Source organism: Ranitomeya imitator, chromosome 1 (genome assembly GCF_032444005.1).
Source record: "Ranitomeya imitator isolate aRanImi1 chromosome 1, aRanImi1.pri, whole genome shotgun sequence".
Classification (NCBI taxonomy): domain Eukaryota; kingdom Metazoa; phylum Chordata; class Amphibia; order Anura; family Dendrobatidae; genus Ranitomeya; species Ranitomeya imitator.
Genome location: NC_091282.1, coordinates 55,845,004 through 55,865,804, shown reverse-complemented (window position 1 = coordinate 55,865,804; position 20,801 = coordinate 55,845,004). Strand labels below are relative to the sequence as shown.

Below are 20,801 nucleotides of genomic sequence, written 5' to 3'. Positions count from 1 at the left end.
GTATGATGGTCAGATGTATGGGCCCCTGTGGTGTTCTAGATCCTATAAAGACATATGTGTTCACTAATCCCCATTACCAAAATGCAAAAAAAAAACAGTTAGGCGCAGCTCTCCATATTTTATCTCATCCGAGAGAATCGGGCTGGTTATGTAAGTGATCCGCTGATCACTCTCTGATCAGAGTGTCAGCATAATGTGATCTGATACTCTCGCATGAGGAGAATATGGAGAAAAAAATGTCTCCATCTCCTCCATTCTGTGAGTCAGCCAAAATCAGACTGCACTCAGATGTCATCCGAGTGCAGTCCGATGTTTCCCGCTGACTCCTTGACTCGCATGCACGAGATCGAACCAAATATCAGATCCAACTCTGACATGCAGCGATTTTTCCTCTTACAGTCTCTGTCCGAAGAAAAAAAATCGGACACGTGAACGGCCCCATAGGATAACATTGGTCTGAGTGCGATCCAATGTTTTGTCAGATCAGACCCGGACTGCAAATACCCTTGTCTGCACATGCCCTTAAAGAGGTTTTCCTATGAACAAAGTCGATTTCAATCAATAGACCTTGAAATAATAATAATTTTCACAAATGGATATGTTTAAAAAAATGTTCCTGTTCTGAGATAATCTTATAAATGTGCTGCTGCTGTGTACTGTGTAATGTCTGTGTCTGACCGTACAGGAACATGGTCTGATCACACCACAGCTCCTCAGCTGGGGAAGGAGCAAAAGAGGACACAGAGATTACAGCAGGGGATCACAGCTGATTCTTTCTGTGAGGTAAAACATTTCACTGCATGTTTTTAAGGCCGGTTTCACACGTCAGTGGCTTCGGTACGTGAGGTGACAGTTTCCTCACGTACCGGAGACACTGACTCACGTATACACATTGAAATCAATGTGTCTCTGCACATGTCAGCGTGTTTTCACGGACCGTGTGTCTGTGTGCAAAACACGGAGACATGTCAGTGTTCGTGGGAGCGCACTTATTACACGGACCCATTAAAGTCAATGGGTCCATGTAAAACACGTACCGCACACGGACGCTGTCCGTGTGCAGTCCGTGTGCCGTGCAGGAGACAGCGCTACAGTAAGCGCTGTCCCCCCAGCCTGGTGCTGAAGCCACCATTCATATCTTCTCTGCAGCAGCGTTTGCTGGAGAGAAGATATGAAAAATCCTTTTTTTTTTTTTTCGTGTTTAAAACAAAGATCCCTGTCCCCACCCCCCTCCCACCACCTGTGCGCCTGCCCGCTGGTAATAAAATACTCACCCGGCTCCCTCGCAGCTTCCTCTCAGCGCCAGCTTCTCCTGTATGAGCGGTCACGTGGTGCCGCCGATTACAGTCATGAATATGCGGCTCCACCTCCCATAGGGGTGGGCGCTTATACAGGAGAAGGGAACACATGGGCTACTTGCACAGTGAACAAGTCTGTATGATCATGTTCACACACCACCAAGAAACCTGAAGACACAAAAGAGAATAGTAAAACCAAAAACACTCAGTTTGAAAAAATGTTGCAGTAATCCGCAAGTGCTAGTAAAAGATGTAAAAAACAGGGTATTTGGTTGATACGTTTTTTGCAAAAAATGTATACTAAGCTGCTCTACCAATCTTCACGGTATACCCTTATCAGAGCAGTCCTAACTAATGTATGCAATCCCTATCTGATGTATTTAAAAACCTGATCATCTGTATATAACCTGTGTGAACAGGGTTCAGAGAGGAAAAATCCATGTGTGCATACAGGGTAGAACAGCTTTTGTGCAGATAGCCCAAGAGGAGTGGTGGAACTCCCCAGTCTTGTAGACACAAGAGAACAATTATGGAAACAGGAACACATGGGCTACTTGCACAGTGAACAAGTCTGTATGATCATGTTCACACACCACCAAGAAACCTGAAGACACAAAAGAGAATAGTAAAACCAAAAACACTCAGTTTGAAAAAATGTTGCAGTAATCCGCAAGTGCTAGTAAAAGATGTAAAAAACAGGGTATTTGGTTGATACGTTTTTTGCAAAAAATGTATACTAAGCTGCTCTACCAATCTTCACGGTATACCCTTATCAGAGCAGTCCTAACTAATGTATGCAATCTCTATCTGATGTATTTAAAAACCTGATCATCTGTATATAACCTGTGTGAACAGGGTTCAGAGAGGAAAAATCCATGTGTGCATACAGGAGAAGGTGCGGCGCGGAGAGGACGCTTCGAGGGAGCCGGGTGAGTATTTTAGTTACAGCGGGGGGGCGCACAGGGGGTGGGAGGGGGGATGGGATAGGGATCTTTATTTTAAACACTTTAAAAAAAAGTGATTTTTCATATCTTCTCTCCAGCAAACGCTGCTGGAGAGAAGATATGAATGGCGGCTTCAGCACCAGATGCAGGGGACAGCGCTTATCTCTAGCGCTGTCTCCTGCACGCTCCGTGTGGTACCCAGTTGGCACACGGGCGGCACACGGCTGCCGCACGTGTGCCACACGGATGGCCTACGTGAGCTCACGGACACACGGACACGGATAATTCCAGTACGGATTTTTCCGGTACCGGAATTATCCGGACGTGTGAGACTGGCCTAAGCAAAGTTTTACCTCACAGAAAGAATCAGCTGTGATCCCCTGCTGTAATGTCTGTATACACAGCAGGGACTCATTTATCAGATTATCTCAGCATAGAAACATTTTTTAACACATCCAATTGAGGAAATTATTATTATTCAAAGACCTTTCATAAAATATTGACTAAAATTAACTTTATTCATGGGAAACCCCCTTTAAAGCATTTCCCTGAATGTTTTTGGAAAGTCCTGCTTGTTCCATTCTCTTATCATGTCCTGTGCTGACTGCATCTTCCCATTTGTTCATTGGTTTCATTGAATACAGTCACTGATGAACTTTAATTTCCCGTTTTTTTATCAGGTAATCATTGAAGACATCGGTAACAAGGCGATCTATGAATTTCCTTGTTCTCGTTGGTTTGCCATTGATGAAGATGATGGGAAAATCCAGAGGGATCTTCTTGTCGGGGGAAGTGAGGCAACAGGTAGGGAGGTTGTTATAAAATAGAATTTGGCTTTGTTGTCTGTTATATTGTCGGTCTATGGCAGGGGAGGGAGCTGTACACGTTCGCGTACATTATTTGCTGAAAAGTATTTGGACACATATCTTAATCATTGATTTCAGCGTCTACTCCAGCGTCCAATAGTCTTAGAAAGTTGCCAGCTCCTCACACATTTGGCCCCTTGCCCCCAGTGTATCACCTCCAATCACCCCCCCCCCTGTATAAGACACAGCCCACTCCCCCAGTTTATAACGCCCGGCCCATCTGCCCCGGTGTTTAAGTCCCTCATCCCCGGGTGCATAACCTCCAATCCCTCCCCCCACTGTGTATAACACCCTTCCCCTCTCCTCCTGTGTATAACATTCGGCCCCTTCCCCTCCAGTGTGTAGCATCTAGCCCCTACTCTCCAATGTATAACTTCCGGCCCCTCGTCCCAGGTGTATAACCTCTGGGGGCTGAGTGCTAAGGAGTTAGAACATAAGCACAAACACTGCGCCCCCGGGAGGGAGCTTCATGGCCGAGCAGCTGAATGTAGCCGTACATCACCAAGCACAATGCCGAGCGTTGGATGGAGTGGTGTAAAGCCGCCACCACCGGGCTCTGGAGGAGACGTCTTCTCTGCAGTGACGGATCACACTTCTCTATCTGATGTCTGATGGAGGAGTCTGGGTTTGGTGAAGGAGAACGTTACCCCCCTGACTGCATCGTGCCCGCTGCACTGATGGTGGAGGAGGATAATGCTATGGGCTTGTTATCAGGGGTCAGTCTCAACCTCTTTGTTCCAGTGAAGGAAAATCTTAAAGAAACTCTCCTCCTCCTCCCATCAAAAAAGTTATCCTCTTAATATATTGCAGCCATCATATTATACAGCACTGTGTAACTTACAATTGCTCATTTTTCCTTTCTACCCAGATAATTTTTCTCTTTTCCATTAGGTCTGACACCATATGATTAAAGCTGATTAGCTGAATCCTTCTAAGTGTCTTTTCAGTAGTAGACTACATCTGCGTGTTCGCTTCCTGTAGGTGTACACTCCCGAAAATAGTGCATGTCAAAGCTCACATTCGCTCTGCCGTCACCATTACAGTCTATGGCCCCATCGGCACTTGCGTCTGGACTCCTTTTTGCTGAGAATTTCGGACGTATGCCCAGACAAGGACACAGACAGCAATGTGAAAGCGCCATAAGCTCTACGTAGAAACAGGAGGTCAATTTTTCCTGTATGAGTCATGAGTCACTGCGAAGTCAATGGCAGGAGGGGGAGGCGGAGCAGCTGGGTCAGGAGGTGAAGAGGGGAATGATAAATGCAGGGACAAGAGACTTCCTGTTTCTACATAGAGGAGAGAAAAGAGAAGAATTAGCTGTTAGAAAGGCAAAATGAGCAATTGTAAGTGCACAGTGATATATAATATGATGGCTGCAATATATTAAGAGGAAAAAACTAAGATGGGAGAAGGAGGAGGAAGAACAGGAGGGCTTTTTTAAAGCTTCAGCACAAGACATTCTGGACAATTCTAGCCTCCAGCTTTGTGGGAACAGTTTGGGGAAGACCCTTTTCTCACACTCAAAACTATTTAAATTGTCCCTATAGCGAGCTGCGTCAGGACTTGTTTTCTGCTGGGCCAACTTTATTTGATATTTTGGGGTACATATGACTTTTACATAACTTTGGTTTTTTTTTACATTGTTTTGAGGAGGTGAGATAATTAAAAAAAAATTGTCAATATTAATGTATTCAATTCTTTTTCTTACCACATGGGTTAACTAACTTTATTTTTTGGTGGATCAGACTTTTACAAATGTGGAGATTCCAAATGCGAGGGTTTTTTTTGGGGGGAGGGTAATTTCAACTTTAATTTTTTTTTTTTTACATTTTTTTGTGTTTTCTTTTATTTATTTATGTATTTTTAGTAGGCCATTGAACCTGAATAAAGTGCTTTAGCGAATGGCAGATGGAATGTTGGATGCCAATCGTGTTTATTCTTAAATTCTCAGGAATTGTGTACAATGTTTCTATAATGACGGGAGACATCCGGGGTGCTGGCACAAACTCCAAGGTTCACGTTATCCTCCATGGATCGAAGGGTTTGAAGAACAGCGGAAAGATATTTTTGGAAGGAGGAGAGTTTGAACGAGCGAGAATTGACATCTTTAATATTGAGATTGCTGCCTTGCTCAGCCCCCTCAGCAGAGTGACCATCGGCCATGACGGGAGAGGGGTCAGCTCCGGGTGGTATTGCGAGAAGGTCAGTCACTAATATTATCAGCTGGATCATTAAAGAGATAATCTATCAATTACATACAGTAGAAACCCATTCTTAACCATATGACTATTAAAAACTTCCTCTCAATACAGTAGTTACAGCTTTCAGGGCATGCTGGGTGTTGTAGTTTTGCAACGTCTCATGAGCCAGAGCATAGACACGGTCATTCACACTGTGGCTGCAGCTGTCACCATGCACAACATGGAGCATACAAATCAGAACCTAATACTGAATGCCGGGAATACGGGCAGACACAAAGCTCTGTTCTGAAAAATCTCTTTACAAATCTGTGCTCCCTCGAGTTTTCAGAGTCAATTTCATCTGCACTTTGTCACCTCACACACTGGCCTGTCTGTCCTGTTCTTGCTAATACATCAATCTAGTCTTTATGCACTGTCAAAAATAATATCAGCAAAGCATGGAGAGTACGCTGCCCAGAACTCCTGCAACCACTGTCTAAAATGTTATCTGTTAACCCCCTCCCTGAGCTTCACGAGGCTAAAGTGTCTAATGTGGAATTTAGTGCCCGCTGCAAGTATATATCTACTATAATAGGGTGCTGTATGTACAAAAATGTAACTACTATAATACTGCTCCTATGTATAAGAATATAACTACTATAATACTGATCCTATATACAAGAATATAACTACTATAATACTGCTCCTATGTATAAGAATATAACTACTATAATACTGCTCCTATGTATAAGAATATAACTACTATAATACTGATCCTATATACAAGAATATAACTACTATAATACTGCTCCTATGTATAAGAATATAACTACTATAATACTGCCCCCTATGTACAAGAATATAACTACTATAATACTGCCCCCTATGTACAAGAATATAACTACTATAATACTGCCTCCTATGTACATGAATATAACTACTATAATACTGCCCCCTATGTACAAGAATATAACTACTATAATACTGCTCCTATGTACATGAATATAACTACTATAATACTGCCTCATATGTACAAGAATATAACTACTATAATACTGCTCCTATGTACAAGAATATAACTACTATAATACTGCTCCTATGTACAAGAATATAACTACTATAATACTGCCCCTATGTACAAGAATATAACTACTATAATACTGCTCCTATGTACAAGAATATAACTACTATAATACTGATCCTATATACAAGAATATAACTACTATAATACTGCTCCTATGTATAAGAATATAACTACTAGAATACTGCTCCTATGTATAAGAATATAACTACTATAATACTGCTCCTATGTACAAGAATATAACTACTATAATACTGCCTCCTATGCACAAGAATATAGCTACTATAATACTGCTCCTATGTACAAGAATATAACTACTATAATACTGCTCCTATGTACAAGAATATAACTACTATAATACTGCTCCTATGTACAAGAATATAACTACTATAATACTGCCCCTATGTACAAGAATATAACTACTATAATACTGCTCCTATGTACAAGAATATAACTACTATAATACTGCTCCTATGTACAAGAATATAACTACTATAATACTGCTCCTATGTACAAGAATATAACTACTATAATACTGCTCCTATGTACAAGAATATAACTACTATAATACTGCTCCTATGTATAAGAATATAACTACTATAATACTGCTCCTATGTACAAGAATATAACTACTATAATACTGCCTCCTATGCACAAGAATATAGCTACTATAATACTGCTCCTATGTACAAGAATATAACTACTATAATACTGCTCCTATGTACAAGAATATAACTACTATAATACTGCTCCTATGTACAAGAATATAACTACTATAATACTGCTCCTATGTACAAGAATATAACTACTATAATACTGCTCCTATGTACAAGAATATAACTACTATAATACTGCCCCCATGTACAAGAATATAACTACTATAATACTGCTCCTATGTACAAGAATATAACTACTATAATACTGCTCCTATGTACAAGAATATAACTACTATAATACTGCTCCTATGTACAAGAATATAACTACTATAATACTGCTCCTATGTACAAGAATATAACTACTATAGTACTGCTCCTATGTACAAGAATATAACTACTATAATACTGCCCCTATGTACAAGAATATAACTACTATAATACTGCTCCTATGTACAAGAATATAACTACTATAATACTGCTCCTATGTACAGGAATATAACTACTATAATACTGCCGCTATGTACAAAAATGTAACTACTATAATACTGCTCCTATATACAAGAATATAACTACTATAATACTGCCGCTATGTACAAAATGTAACTACTATAATACTGCTCCTATGTACAAGAATATAACTACTATAATACTGCCGCTATGTACAAAAATGTAACTACTATAATACTGCTCCTATGTACAAGAATATAACTACTATAATACTGCTCCTATGTACAATAATATAACTACTATAATACTGCCTCTATGTACAAGAATAAAACTACTATAATACTGCTCCTATGTACAATAATATAACTACTATAATACTGTGCCCTATGTACAAGAATATAACTATTATAATACTGCTCCTATGTTCAAGAATATAACTACTATAATACTGCTCCTATGTACAAGAATATAACTATTATAATACTGCCCCTATGTACAAGAATATGACTACTATAATACTGCTCCTATGTACAAGAATATAACTACTATAATACTGCTCCTATGTACAGGAATATAACTACTATAATACTGCTCCTATGTATAAGAATATAACTACTAGAATACTGCTCCTATGTATAAGAATATAACTACTATAATACTGCTCCTATGTACAAGAATATAACTACTATAATACTGCCTCCTATGTACAAGAATATAACTACTATAATACTGCCTCCTATGCACAAGAATATAGCTACTATAATACTGCTCCTATGTACAAGAATATAACTACTATAATACTGATCCTATATACAAGAATATAACTACTATAATACTGCTCCTATGTATAAGAATATAACTACTAGAATACTGCTCCTATGTATAAGAATATAACTACTATAATACTGCTCCTATGTACAAGAATATAACTACTATAATACTGCCTCCTATGCACAAGAATATAGCTACTATAATACTGCTCCTATGTACAAGAATATAACTACTATAATACTGCTCCTATGTACAAGAATATAACTACTATAATACTGCTCCTATGTACAAGAATATAACTACTATAATACTGCCCCTATGTACAAGAATATAACTACTATAATACTGCTCCTATGTACAAGAATATAACTACTATAATACTGCTCCTATGTACAAGAATATAACTACTATAATACTGCTCCTATGTACAAGAATATAACTACTATAATACTGCTCCTATGTACAAGAATATAACTACTATAATACTGCTCCTATGTATAAGAATATAACTACTATAATACTGCTCCTATGTACAAGAATATAACTACTATAATACTGCCTCCTATGCACAAGAATATAGCTACTATAATACTGCTCCTATGTACAAGAATATAACTACTATAATACTGCTCCTATGTACAAGAATATAACTACTATAATACTGCTCCTATGTACAAGAATATAACTACTATAATACTGCTCCTATGTACAAGAATATAACTACTATAATACTGCTCCTATGTACAAGAATATAACTACTATAATACTGCCCCCATGTACAAGAATATAACTACTATAATACTGCTCCTATGTACAAGAATATAACTACTATAATACTGCTCCTATGTACAAGAATATAACTACTATAATACTGCTCCTATGTACAAGAATATAACTACTATAATACTGCTCCTATGTACAAGAATATAACTACTATAGTACTGCTCCTATGTACAAGAATATAACTACTATAATACTGCCCCTATGTACAAGAATATAACTACTATAATACTGCTCCTATGTACAAGAATATAACTACTATAATACTGCTCCTATGTACAGGAATATAACTACTATAATACTGCCGCTATGTACAAAAATGTAACTACTATAATACTGCTCCTATATACAAGAATATAACTACTATAATACTGCCGCTATGTACAAAATGTAACTACTATAATACTGCTCCTATGTACAAGAATATAACTACTATAATACTGCCGCTATGTACAAAAATGTAACTACTATAATACTGCTCCTATGTACAAGAATATAACTACTATAATACTGCTCCTATGTACAATAATATAACTACTATAATACTGCCTCTATGTACAAGAATAAAACTACTATAATACTGCTCCTATGTACAATAATATAACTACTATAATACTGTGCCCTATGTACAAGAATATAACTATTATAATACTGCTCCTATGTTCAAGAATATAACTACTATAATACTGCTCCTATGTACAAGAATATAACTATTATAATACTGCCCCTATGTACAAGAATATGACTACTATAATACTGCTCCTATGTACAAGAATATAACTACTATAATACTGCTCCTATGTACAGGAATATAACTACTATAATACTGCTCCTATGTATAAGAATATAACTACTAGAATACTGCTCCTATGTATAAGAATATAACTACTATAATACTGCTCCTATGTACAAGAATATAACTACTATAATACTGCCTCCTATGCACAAGAATATAGCTACTATAATACTGCTCCTATGTACAAGAATATAACTACTATAATACTGCTCCTATGTACAAGAATATAACTACTATAATACTGCTCCTATGTACAAGAATATAACTACTATAATACTGCCCCTATGTACAAGAATATAACTACTATAATACTGCTCCTATGTACAAGAATATAACTACTATAATACTGCTCCTATGTACAAGAATATAACTACTATAATACTGCTCCTATGTACAAGAATATAACTACTATAATACTGCTCCTATGTACAAGAATATAACTACTATAATACTGCTCCTATGTATAAGAATATAACTACTATAATACTGCTCCTATGTACAAGAATATAACTACTATAATACTGCCTCCTATGCACAAGAATATAGCTACTATAATACTGCTCCTATGTACAAGAATATAACTACTATAATACTGCTCCTATGTACAAGAATATAACTACTATAATACTGCTCCTATGTACAAGAATATAACTACTATAATACTGCTCCTATGTACAAGAATATAACTACTATAATACTGCTCCTATGTACAAGAATATAACTACTATAATACTGCCCCCATGTACAAGAATATAACTACTATAATACTGCTCCTATGTACAAGAATATAACTACTATAATACTGCTCCTATGTACAAGAATATAACTACTATAATACTGCTCCTATGTACAAGAATATAACTACTATAATACTGCTCCTATGTACAAGAATATAACTACTATAGTACTGCTCCTATGTACAAGAATATAACTACTATAATACTGCCCCTATGTACAAGAATATAACTACTATAATACTGCTCCTATGTACAAGAATATAACTACTATAATACTGCTCCTATGTACAGGAATATAACTACTATAATACTGCCGCTATGTACAAAAATGTAACTACTATAATACTGCTCCTATATACAAGAATATAACTACTATAATACTGCCGCTATGTACAAAATGTAACTACTATAATACTGCTCCTATGTACAAGAATATAACTACTATAATACTGCCGCTATGTACAAAAATGTAACTACTATAATACTGCTCCTATGTACAAGAATATAACTACTATAATACTGCTCCTATGTACAATAATATAACTACTATAATACTGCCTCTATGTACAAGAATAAAACTACTATAATACTGCTCCTATGTACAATAATATAACTACTATAATACTGTGCCCTATGTACAAGAATATAACTATTATAATACTGCTCCTATGTTCAAGAATATAACTACTATAATACTGCTCCTATGTACAAGAATATAACTATTATAATACTGCCCCTATGTACAAGAATATGACTACTATAATACTGCTCCTATGTACAAGAATATAACTACTATAATACTGCTCCTATGTACAGGAATATAACTACTATAATACTGCTCCTATGTACAAGAATTTAATTACTATAATACTGCTCCTATGTACAGGAATATAACTACTATAATACTGCTCCTATGTACAAGAATTTAATTACTATAATACTGCTCCTATGTACAAGAATATAACTACTATAATACTGCTCTTTTGCTATTTCAAAAACCTGACCTGCACATCCAAACATAGACTGAGTGTGAACAGGTGCTGAACCCAGAGTCGCCAACTCGTATATAGTTAAATAAATAGGGCAGCACACTGCAGCGCCAAAACAAGCAAACTTGAAAAAACGAAATTTGAACTGCATTACTGCACTAGAAATATGAAAAATGAGAGCTTTTAGCGCACAAAAATGGCCAATTTTATGTGTACCTCGTAGCCACGTTAAGGCATCTCTCATATACGAGGTCCTACGTTTGACCTACCTCACTGAGAATAAACGTCTCCATCTGAATGGGTACATGTAAAAACCTCTTCTTGGACTCAAATTCTCTCTCTATGTGGAGGGGTATTGGACCTACTATAATTAAAACACCTGAAGCTAGGAGGCGGGGAGTGCACGATCAGAAGGCTAGAGAATACATTTCAAAAACCTGACCTGCACATCCAAACATAGACTGAGTGTGAACAGGTGCTGAACCCAGAGTCGCCAACTCGTATATAGTTAAATAAATAGGGCAGCACACTGCAGCGCCAAAACATGCAAACTTGAAAAAACGAAATTTGAACTGCATTACTGCACTAGAAATATGAAAAATGAGAGCTTTTAGCGCACAAAAATGGCCAATTTTATGTGTACCTCGTAGCCACGTTAAGGCATCTCTCATATACGAGGTCCTACGTTTGACCTACCTCACTGAGAATAAACGTCTCCATCTGAATGGGTACATGTATTCTCTAGCCTTCTGATTGTGCACTCCCCGCTTCCTAGCTTCAGGTGTTTTAATTATAGTAGGTCCAATACCCCTCCACATAGAGAGAGAATTTGAGTCCAAGAAGAGGTTTTTACATGTACCCATTCAGATGGAGACGTTTATTCTCAGTGAGGTAGGTCAAACGTAGGACCTCGTATATGAGAGATGCCTTAACGTGGCTACGAGGTACACATAAAATTGGCAATTTTTGTGCGCTAAAAGCTCTCATTTTTCATATTTCTAGTGCAGTAATGCAGTTCAAATTTCGTTTTTTCAAGTTTGCATGTTTTGGCGCTGCAGTGTGCTGCCCTATTTATTTAACTGTTTCTTTTTCTATGGCACACAAGCTGTGTGCTTGTTTTTTTGATTGTATTCCTGCTCTGTGTGTAGGAGTCTCTGGAGTTGCAGATATACGTTCCACGTCTTTAGTTAGATGGAGGAGTTTTTTGTATAATCTGCTGTGGATATTTTTGGAAGGGTTTTAATACTGACCGCACAGAACTCTGTCCTATCCTTTCCTATTTTAGCTAGAGTGGCCTCTTGTGTTAAATCCTGTTTTCTGACTGTGTGTGTCTTTCCTCTCCTACTCACAGCCAATATTTGTGGGGGGCTGCCTATCCTTTGGGGTTCTGCTCTGAGGCAAGGTAGAATTCCTATTTCCATCTTTAGGGGTATTTAGTCCTCTGGCTGTGACGAGGTGTCTAGGGCTTTTTAGGTACACCCCACGGCTACTTCTAGTTGCGGTGTTAAGATCAGGATTTGCGGTCAGTATAGTTACCACCTACTCCAGTGAAAGTTTTCATGCTGCTCCAAGGTCACCGGATCATAACAGTACAACTGGCCCATAATGAGTTAAATGCATCTCAGAAGAAGGGAAGAAAGGTGTTGAGCCATTTTTTTTTCTTCAGTCTGCTTTATCTTCTCTTCCCTCTTTATCTCTGGGTGGCTGAGGAGCCTTGTGCAAGCATGGATGTTCAGGAATTAGTTTCTCGTGTTGACCAGCTTACTGCTAGGGTAAAGGGTATTTCTGATTATATTGTTCAAACTCCTGTTTTAGTGCCGAAGATTCCTACTCCTGATTTGTTTTTTGGTGACAGGTCCAAATTTTTGAGTTTTAAAAACAACTGTAAACTATTTTTTGCTCTGAGACCTCAATCCTCTGGTGATTCCATTCAGCAGGTTAAAATCGTTATCTCCCTGCTGCGTGGCGACCCGCAGGATTGGGCGTTTTCCCTGGAATCTGGGAATCCGGCTTTGCTTAATGTAGACTCCTTTTTTCAGGCTTTAGGATTATTATATGATGAACCTAATTCTGTGGATCAAGCTGAGAAGACCTTGTTGGCCCTGTCTCAGGGTCAAGAGGCGGCAGAATTGTATTGTCAGAAATTCAGAAAATGGTCTGTGTTGACTAAATGGAATAATGATGCTTTGGCGGCAATTTTTGGAAAGGGTCTTTCTGAATCTGTTAAAGATGTTATGGTGGGGTTTCCCACGCCTTCCGGTCTGAGTGATTCTATGTCTCTGGCCATTCAGATTGACCGGTGCTTGCGGGAGCATAGAACTGTGCGCGCTGTGGCGTTGTCCTCAGAGCAGATTCCTGAGCCAATGCAGTGTGATAGGATTCTGTCTAGAACGGAACGATAAGGATTCAGACGTCAGAATGGGTTGTGTTATTATTGTGGCGACGCTTCTCATGTCATTTCAGTCTGCCGTATGCGGACAAAGAGGATCGCTAGTTTCGCTAGTTCATTTACCATCAGTACTGTACAACCTAAATTTCTGTTATCTGTGTCCTTGATCTGCTCATTGTCCTCATTTTCTGTCATGGCGCTTGTGGATTCACGCGCCGCCTTGAACTTAATGGACTTTGAGTTTGCCAGGCATTGTGGTTTTCCCTTGCAGCCTTTGCAGAACCCTATTCCTTTAAGGGGCATTGATGCTACACCCTTGGCTAAAAATAAACCCCAGTTTTGGACACAGGTGACCATGCGCATGGCGCCAGCCCATCAGGAAGATTGTCGATTTCTGGTGTTGCATAATTTGCATGATGCTATCATGCTGGGTTTTCCGTGGTTGCAGGTACATAATCCTGTGTTGGATTGGAAGTCCATGTCTGTGACTAGTTGGGGTTGTCAGGGGGTTCATAATGATGTTCCTTTGATGTCAATCTCCTCTTCTTCCTCTTCTGAAATTCCAGAGTTTTTGTCTGATTTTCAGGATGTATTCGATGAGCCCAAGTCCAGTTTCCTTCCACCGCACAGGGACTGCGATTGTGCTATTGACTTGATTCCAGGCTGTAAGTTTCCTTAGGGTCGACTTTTCAACCTGTCTGTGCCTGAACATACCGCCATGCCGAGCTATATTAAGGAGTCTTTGGAGAAAGGGCATATTCGGCCATCTTCTTCACCGTTGCGAGCGGCGTCCTTTTTTGTTGCTAAAAAAGATGAGTCCTTGAGACCCTGTATTGATTATCGCCTCTTGAATAAAATCACGGTCAAGTTTCAATACCCTTTACCTTTGCTTACCGATTTGTTTGCTAGGATTAAGGGAGCTAGTTGGTTTATGAAGATTGACCTTCGGGGGGCATATAATCTTGTTCGTATTAAGCAGGGTGATGAATGGAAAACTGCGTTTAACACACCCGAAGGCCATTTTGAATACCTTGTGATGCCATTCGGGCTCACTAATGCTCCATCTGTTTTTCAGTCCTTCATGCATGATATTTTCCGGACTTATATTGATAAGTTCTTGATTGTATATTTGGACGATATTTTGATTTTTTCCGATGATTGGGAGTCTCATGTGGAACAGGTCAGGATGGTATTTCAGATCCTTCGTGACAATGCCCTGTTTGTGAAAGGGTCTAAGTGTCTCTTTGGGGTGCAGAAGGTTTCTTTTTTGGACTTTATTTTTTCTCCCTCGTCTATAGAGATGGATCCGGTTAAGGTTCAGGCCATTCATGATTGGATTCAGCCCACATCCGTGAAGAGCCTTCAGAAATTTTTAGGTTTTCCAAATTTTTATCGCCGTTTCATTGCTAATTTTTCCAGCGTGGTTAAACCCTTGACCGATTTGACGAAGAAAGGCGCTGATGTGGCGAATTGGTCCTCTGCGGCTGTCTCTGCCTTTCAGGAGCTTAAACGTCGATTTACTTCTGCTCCGGTGTTGCGCCAACCGGATGTTTCTCTTCCGTTTCAGGTTGAGGTTGACGCTTCTGAGATTGGGGCAGGGGTTGTTTTGTCTCAGAGGGATCCTGTTGGTTCCTTAATGAAACCGTGTGCCTTCTTTTCACGTAAGTTTTCGCCTGCTGAACGCAATTATGATGTCGGCAATCGGGAGTTGTTGGCTATGAAGTGGGCGTTTGAGGAGTGGCGACATTGGCTTGAGGGAGCTAAGCACCGTATTGTGGTCTTGACCGATCATAAGAATTTGATTTACCTCGAGTCTGCCAAACGGCTGAATCCTAGACAGGCTCGATGGTCCTTGTTTTTTTCCCGTTTTGATTTCGTGGTCTCGTACCTTCCGGGTTCTAAGAACATTAAGGCTGATGCCCTCTCTAGGAGTTTTTTGCCTGACTCTCCTGAGGTCTTAGAACCGGTCGGTATTCTGAAAGAAGGGGTGGTCCTTTCTGCCATTTCCCCTGATTTACGACGGGTTCTTCAGGAATTTCAGGCTGACAAACCTGACCGCTGTCCTGTGGGGAAACTGTTTGTTCCTGACAGATGGACTAATAGAGTGATTTCTGAGGTTCACTGTTCCGTGTTGGCTGGTCATCCTGGCATTTTTGGTACCAGAGACTTGGTTGGTAGGTCCTTTTGGTGGCCTTCTTTGTCGTGTGATGTGCGTTCTTTTGTGCAGTCCTGTGGGACTTGTGCGCGGGCCAAGCCTTGTTGTTCCCGTGCTAGTGGGTTGCTTTTGCCATTGCCGATCCCTGAGAGGCCCTGGACGCATATTTCTATGGATTTTATTTCTGATCTTCCGGTTTCCCAGAGGATGTCGGTTATCTGGGTTGTTTGTGATCGGTTCTCTAAGGGTACCGTCACACAGTGCAATTTTCATCACTACGACGGTACGATCCGTGACGCTCCAGCGTCGTAACAATATCGCTCCAGCGTCGTAGACTGCTGTCACACTTTGCAATCTACGACGCTGGAGCGATAATTTCATGACGTATGTGCGATGTAGAAGCCGTTGGTTACTATGCGCACATCGTATACGATATATGTTACACCATGCAATCATGCCGCCACAGCGGGACACTAGACGACGAAAGAAAGTTTCAAACGATCTGCTACGACGTACGATTCTCAGCGGGGTCCCTGATCGCAGGAGCGTGTCAGACACTGCGATCTCGTAACTATATCGCTCGAACGTCACGAATCGTGCCGTCGTAGCGATCAAAATTGCACTGTGTGACGGTACCCTTAGATGGTTCATTTGGTGCCTTTGCCTAAATTGCCTTCCTCTTCGGATTTGGTTCCATTGTTTTTTCAGCATGTGGTCCTTTTGCATGGTACTCCGGAGAATATTGTGTCCGACAGAGGTTCCCAGTTTGTTTCTAGGTTTTGGCGGGCCTTTTGTGCTAGGCTGGGCATTGATTTGTCTTTTTCTTCTGCGTTTCATCCTCAGACAAATGGTCAGACCGAGCGAACTAATCAGACTTTGGAGACTTATTTGAGATGCTTTGTGTCTGCTGATCAGGATGATTGGGTGGCTTTCTTGCCATTGGCCGAGTTTGCCCTTAATAATCGGGCTAGTTCGGCTACTTTGGTTTCGCCTTTCTTTTGTAATTTTGGTTTTCATCCTCGTTTTTCTTCTGGGCAGGTTGAGCCTTCTGACTGTCCTGGTGTGGATTCTGTGGTTGACAGGTTGCAGCAGATTTGGGCTCATGTGGTGGACAATTTGGTGTTGTCTCAGGAGGAGGCTCAACGTTTTGCTAACTGTCGTCGGTGTGTTGGTTCCCGGCTTCGGGTTGGGGATCTGGTCTGGTTGTCTTCCCGTCATGTTCCTATGAAGGTTTCTTCTCCTAAGTTTAAGCCTCGGTTTATTGGTCCTTATAGGATTTTAGAGATTATTAATCCGGTGTCTTTTCGACTGGCGCTTCCGGCCTCTTTTGCTATCCATAACATCTTCCATAGATCTTTATTGTGGAAATATGTGGAGCCCGTTGTTCCCTCTGTTGATCCTCCGGCCCCTGTGTTGGTTGATGGGGAGTTGGAATATGTTGTTGAGAAGATTTTGGATTCCCGTTTTTCGAGGCAGAAGCTTCAGTACCTTGTCAAATGGAAGGGTTATGGCCAGGAGGATAATTCTTGGGTTTTTTGCCTCTGATGTCCATGCCGCTGATTTGGTTCGTGCCTTTCATCTGGCTCATCCTGATCGGCCTGGGGGCTCTGGTGAGGGTTCGGTGACCCCTCCTCAAGGGGGTTACTGTTGTGAATTCTGCTTTTGGGCTCCCTCCGGTGGTTGTAAGTGGTAATGCAGTTGTCCCTGGGCTGCAGTCTTGGACAGGTGTATCTGCTGATTGCAATTCTGACTGGGGTATTTAGGTTTGCAGAACTCATTAGTCCTTTCCAGTTGTCAATGTTTCTTGGGAAGTGTTGGACCTCTGTCTGGCTTCTCCTGCTTAGCTGCCAATTCAGCAAAGATAAGTGTCTGTTTCTTTTTCTATGGCACACAAGCTGTGTGCTTGTTTTTTTGATTGTATTCCTGCTCTGTGTGTAGGAGTCTCTGGAGTTGCAGATATACGTTCCACGTCTTTAGTTAGATGGAGGAATTTTTTGTATAATTTGCTGTGGATATTTTTGGAAGGGTTTTAATACTGACCGCACAGAACTCTGTCCTATCCTTTCCTATTTTAGCTAGAGTGGTCTCTTGTGCTAAATCCTGTTTTCTGACTGTGTGTGTCTTTCCTCTCCTACTCACAGCCAATATTTGTGGGGGGCTGCCTATCCTTTGGGGTTCTGCTCTGAGGCAAGGTAGAATTCCTATTTCCATCTTTAGGGGTATTTAGTCCTCCGGCTGTGACGAGGTGTCTAGGGCTTTTTAGGTACACCCCATGGCTACTTCTAGTTGCGGTGTTAAGATCAGGATTTGCGGTCAGTATAGTTACCACCTACTCCAGTGAAAGTTTTCATGCTGCTCCAAGGTCACCGGATCATAACATGCTCCTATGTACAAGAATTTAATTACTATAATACTGCTCCTATGTACAAGAATATAACTGCTATAAATATATTGGTATAGAAGAAGAAGAGCACTCACCCTAGACCCGTAGAAGTGCGGCAGCACGAAACGGCTGTCGTCTTTTGGATCCACTGTTCTCCCTATATGTTCCTGCTATTTATATGATGCCAGAATAAAGACTGAGAAAGTTTACGGAGGGTGAGTGCTCTTCTTCTTCTATGCCAATATATTTGTTTGGACGCACTCTTCACTTGAATGAGCACCCGAATTCCGCTATTGGAAAAATAACGCAAAGTCAGCTGTGACCAGTATGTGCTGATGATCTAGCGTGCTGTTGGTGCGGACTCAATTTTTTCTTTTTTGTTTTCTATAACTACTATAATATTTCTCCTATATACAAGAATATAACTACTATAATACTGCCCCTTATGTACATGAATATAACTATTATAATACTGCTCCTATATACAAGAATATAACTACTATAATACTGCCCCTATGTACAAGAATATAACTACTATAATACTGCCCCTATGTACAAGAATATAACTACTATAATACTGCTCCTATGTACAAGAATATAACTACTATAATACTGCCCCTATGTATAAGAATATAACTACTATAATACTGACCCTATGTACAAGAATATAACTACTATAATACTGCTCCTATGTACACGAATATAACTACTATAATACTGCTCCTATGTACAAGAATATAACTACTATAATACTGCTCCTATGTACAAGAATATAACTACTATAATACTGCTCCTGTACAAGAATATAACTACTATAATACAGCCCCCTATGTACAAGAATATAACTACTATAATACTGCCCCTATGTACAAGAATATAACTACTATAATACTGCCTCCTATGTACAAGAATATAACCACTATAATACTGCTCCTATGTACAAGAATATAACTACTATAATACTGCCCCTATATACAAGAATATAACTACTATAATACTGCTCCTGTACAAGAATATAACTACTATAATACTGCCCCATATGTACATGAATATAGCTACTATAATACTGCCCCTATGTACAAGAATATAACTACTATAATACTGCTCCTATGTACAAGAATATAACTACTATAATACTGCTCCTGTACAAGAATATAACTACTATAATACAGCCCCCTATGTACAAGAATATAACTACTATAATACTGCCCCTATGTACAAGAATATAACTACTATAATACTGCCTCCTATGTACAAGAATATAACCACTATAATACTGCTCCTATGTACAGGAATATAACTACTATAATACTGCCCCTATATACAAGAATATAACTACTATAATACTGCTCCTGTACAAGAATATAACTACTATAATACTGCCCCATATGTACATGAATATAGCTACTATAATACTGCCCCTATGTACAAGAATATAACTACTATAATACTGCCCCTCATGTGCATAGTAAATGTGGTACAAATTCTGTGTTTTTGTGCCTGTTAGACAAGCAGTTCTTTTCCTCCTCCCATCAAAGTTTTTATCCTCTTAATATACTGCAGTCACCAGATTATACAGCACTGTGTACTTACAATTGCTCTTTTTGCCTTTCTACCATGACAATTCTTCCTTTTCCATTAGGTCTATGACATTACATTACTAAAATTCGACTAGCTGAATCCTTCTAAGCTCTATGTAGCATAGGGAGGTGAATGTTCTCTCCATGACTCATAAGTCACTGCAAAAGTCCCTGGCAGGGTGGAGGGGGAGCAGCTGGGTCAGGAGTTGAAGAGGGGAATGATTTTTGCAGGCAAAAGAGAATAATTAGCTGGGTAGAAAGGCAAAATGATGCAATTGTAAGTACACAGTGCTATATAATATAACTGCAGTATATTAAGAAGATTAAAGCTTTGATGGAAGGCGGAGGACTTATTTAAGCATGTAGATGAAGCTTAGTAAATCAGCCCCATTTTAAATCAATCACTCACAGAGATGTTGGTGAGGATCTGCTAAGGACACATCTGAGTGAGAAATAAAGTAAAGTTTCTTGCACTTAGAATTACCTTCTTCTTTGGTCATGTAGGTGGTCGTCTACTGCCCTTTCACAGGAATTGAGCAGACCTTTCCATGCGGCAGATGGCTGGATGTGGATGAAGGAGATGGGTTGATAGAACGGGAACTCTATGAAATGATTTCCCTGCGTCAGAAAAGGCAGAAAAGTGAGTACAAAAAAAATGAAAAATACTGCAGTGGTTATTTGTTAAATCGCGTTTGAATACCCACCAAAGTAAGTCAGGATGTCTTCCCCGAGAAGAAAGGTGAACGATA

At 39.5% G+C, this 20,801-nt stretch overlaps 1 protein-coding gene across 1 annotated transcript in view; it reads left to right on the top strand.

Moving 5' to 3' along the window:
- LOXHD1 (lipoxygenase homology PLAT domains 1) overlaps positions 1 to 20,801 on the top strand; it is a 269,874-nt gene that overhangs the window by 83,098 nt on the left and 165,975 nt on the right. Inside the window, exons 13-15 of the mRNA XM_069746857.1 lie at positions 2,923 to 3,046; positions 5,060 to 5,310; positions 20,557 to 20,692. Of these exons, the coding sequence (XP_069602958.1) occupies positions 2,923 to 3,046; positions 5,060 to 5,310; positions 20,557 to 20,692 (511 nt within the window). The remainder of the gene's footprint in view (positions 1 to 2,922; positions 3,047 to 5,059; positions 5,311 to 20,556; positions 20,693 to 20,801) is intronic.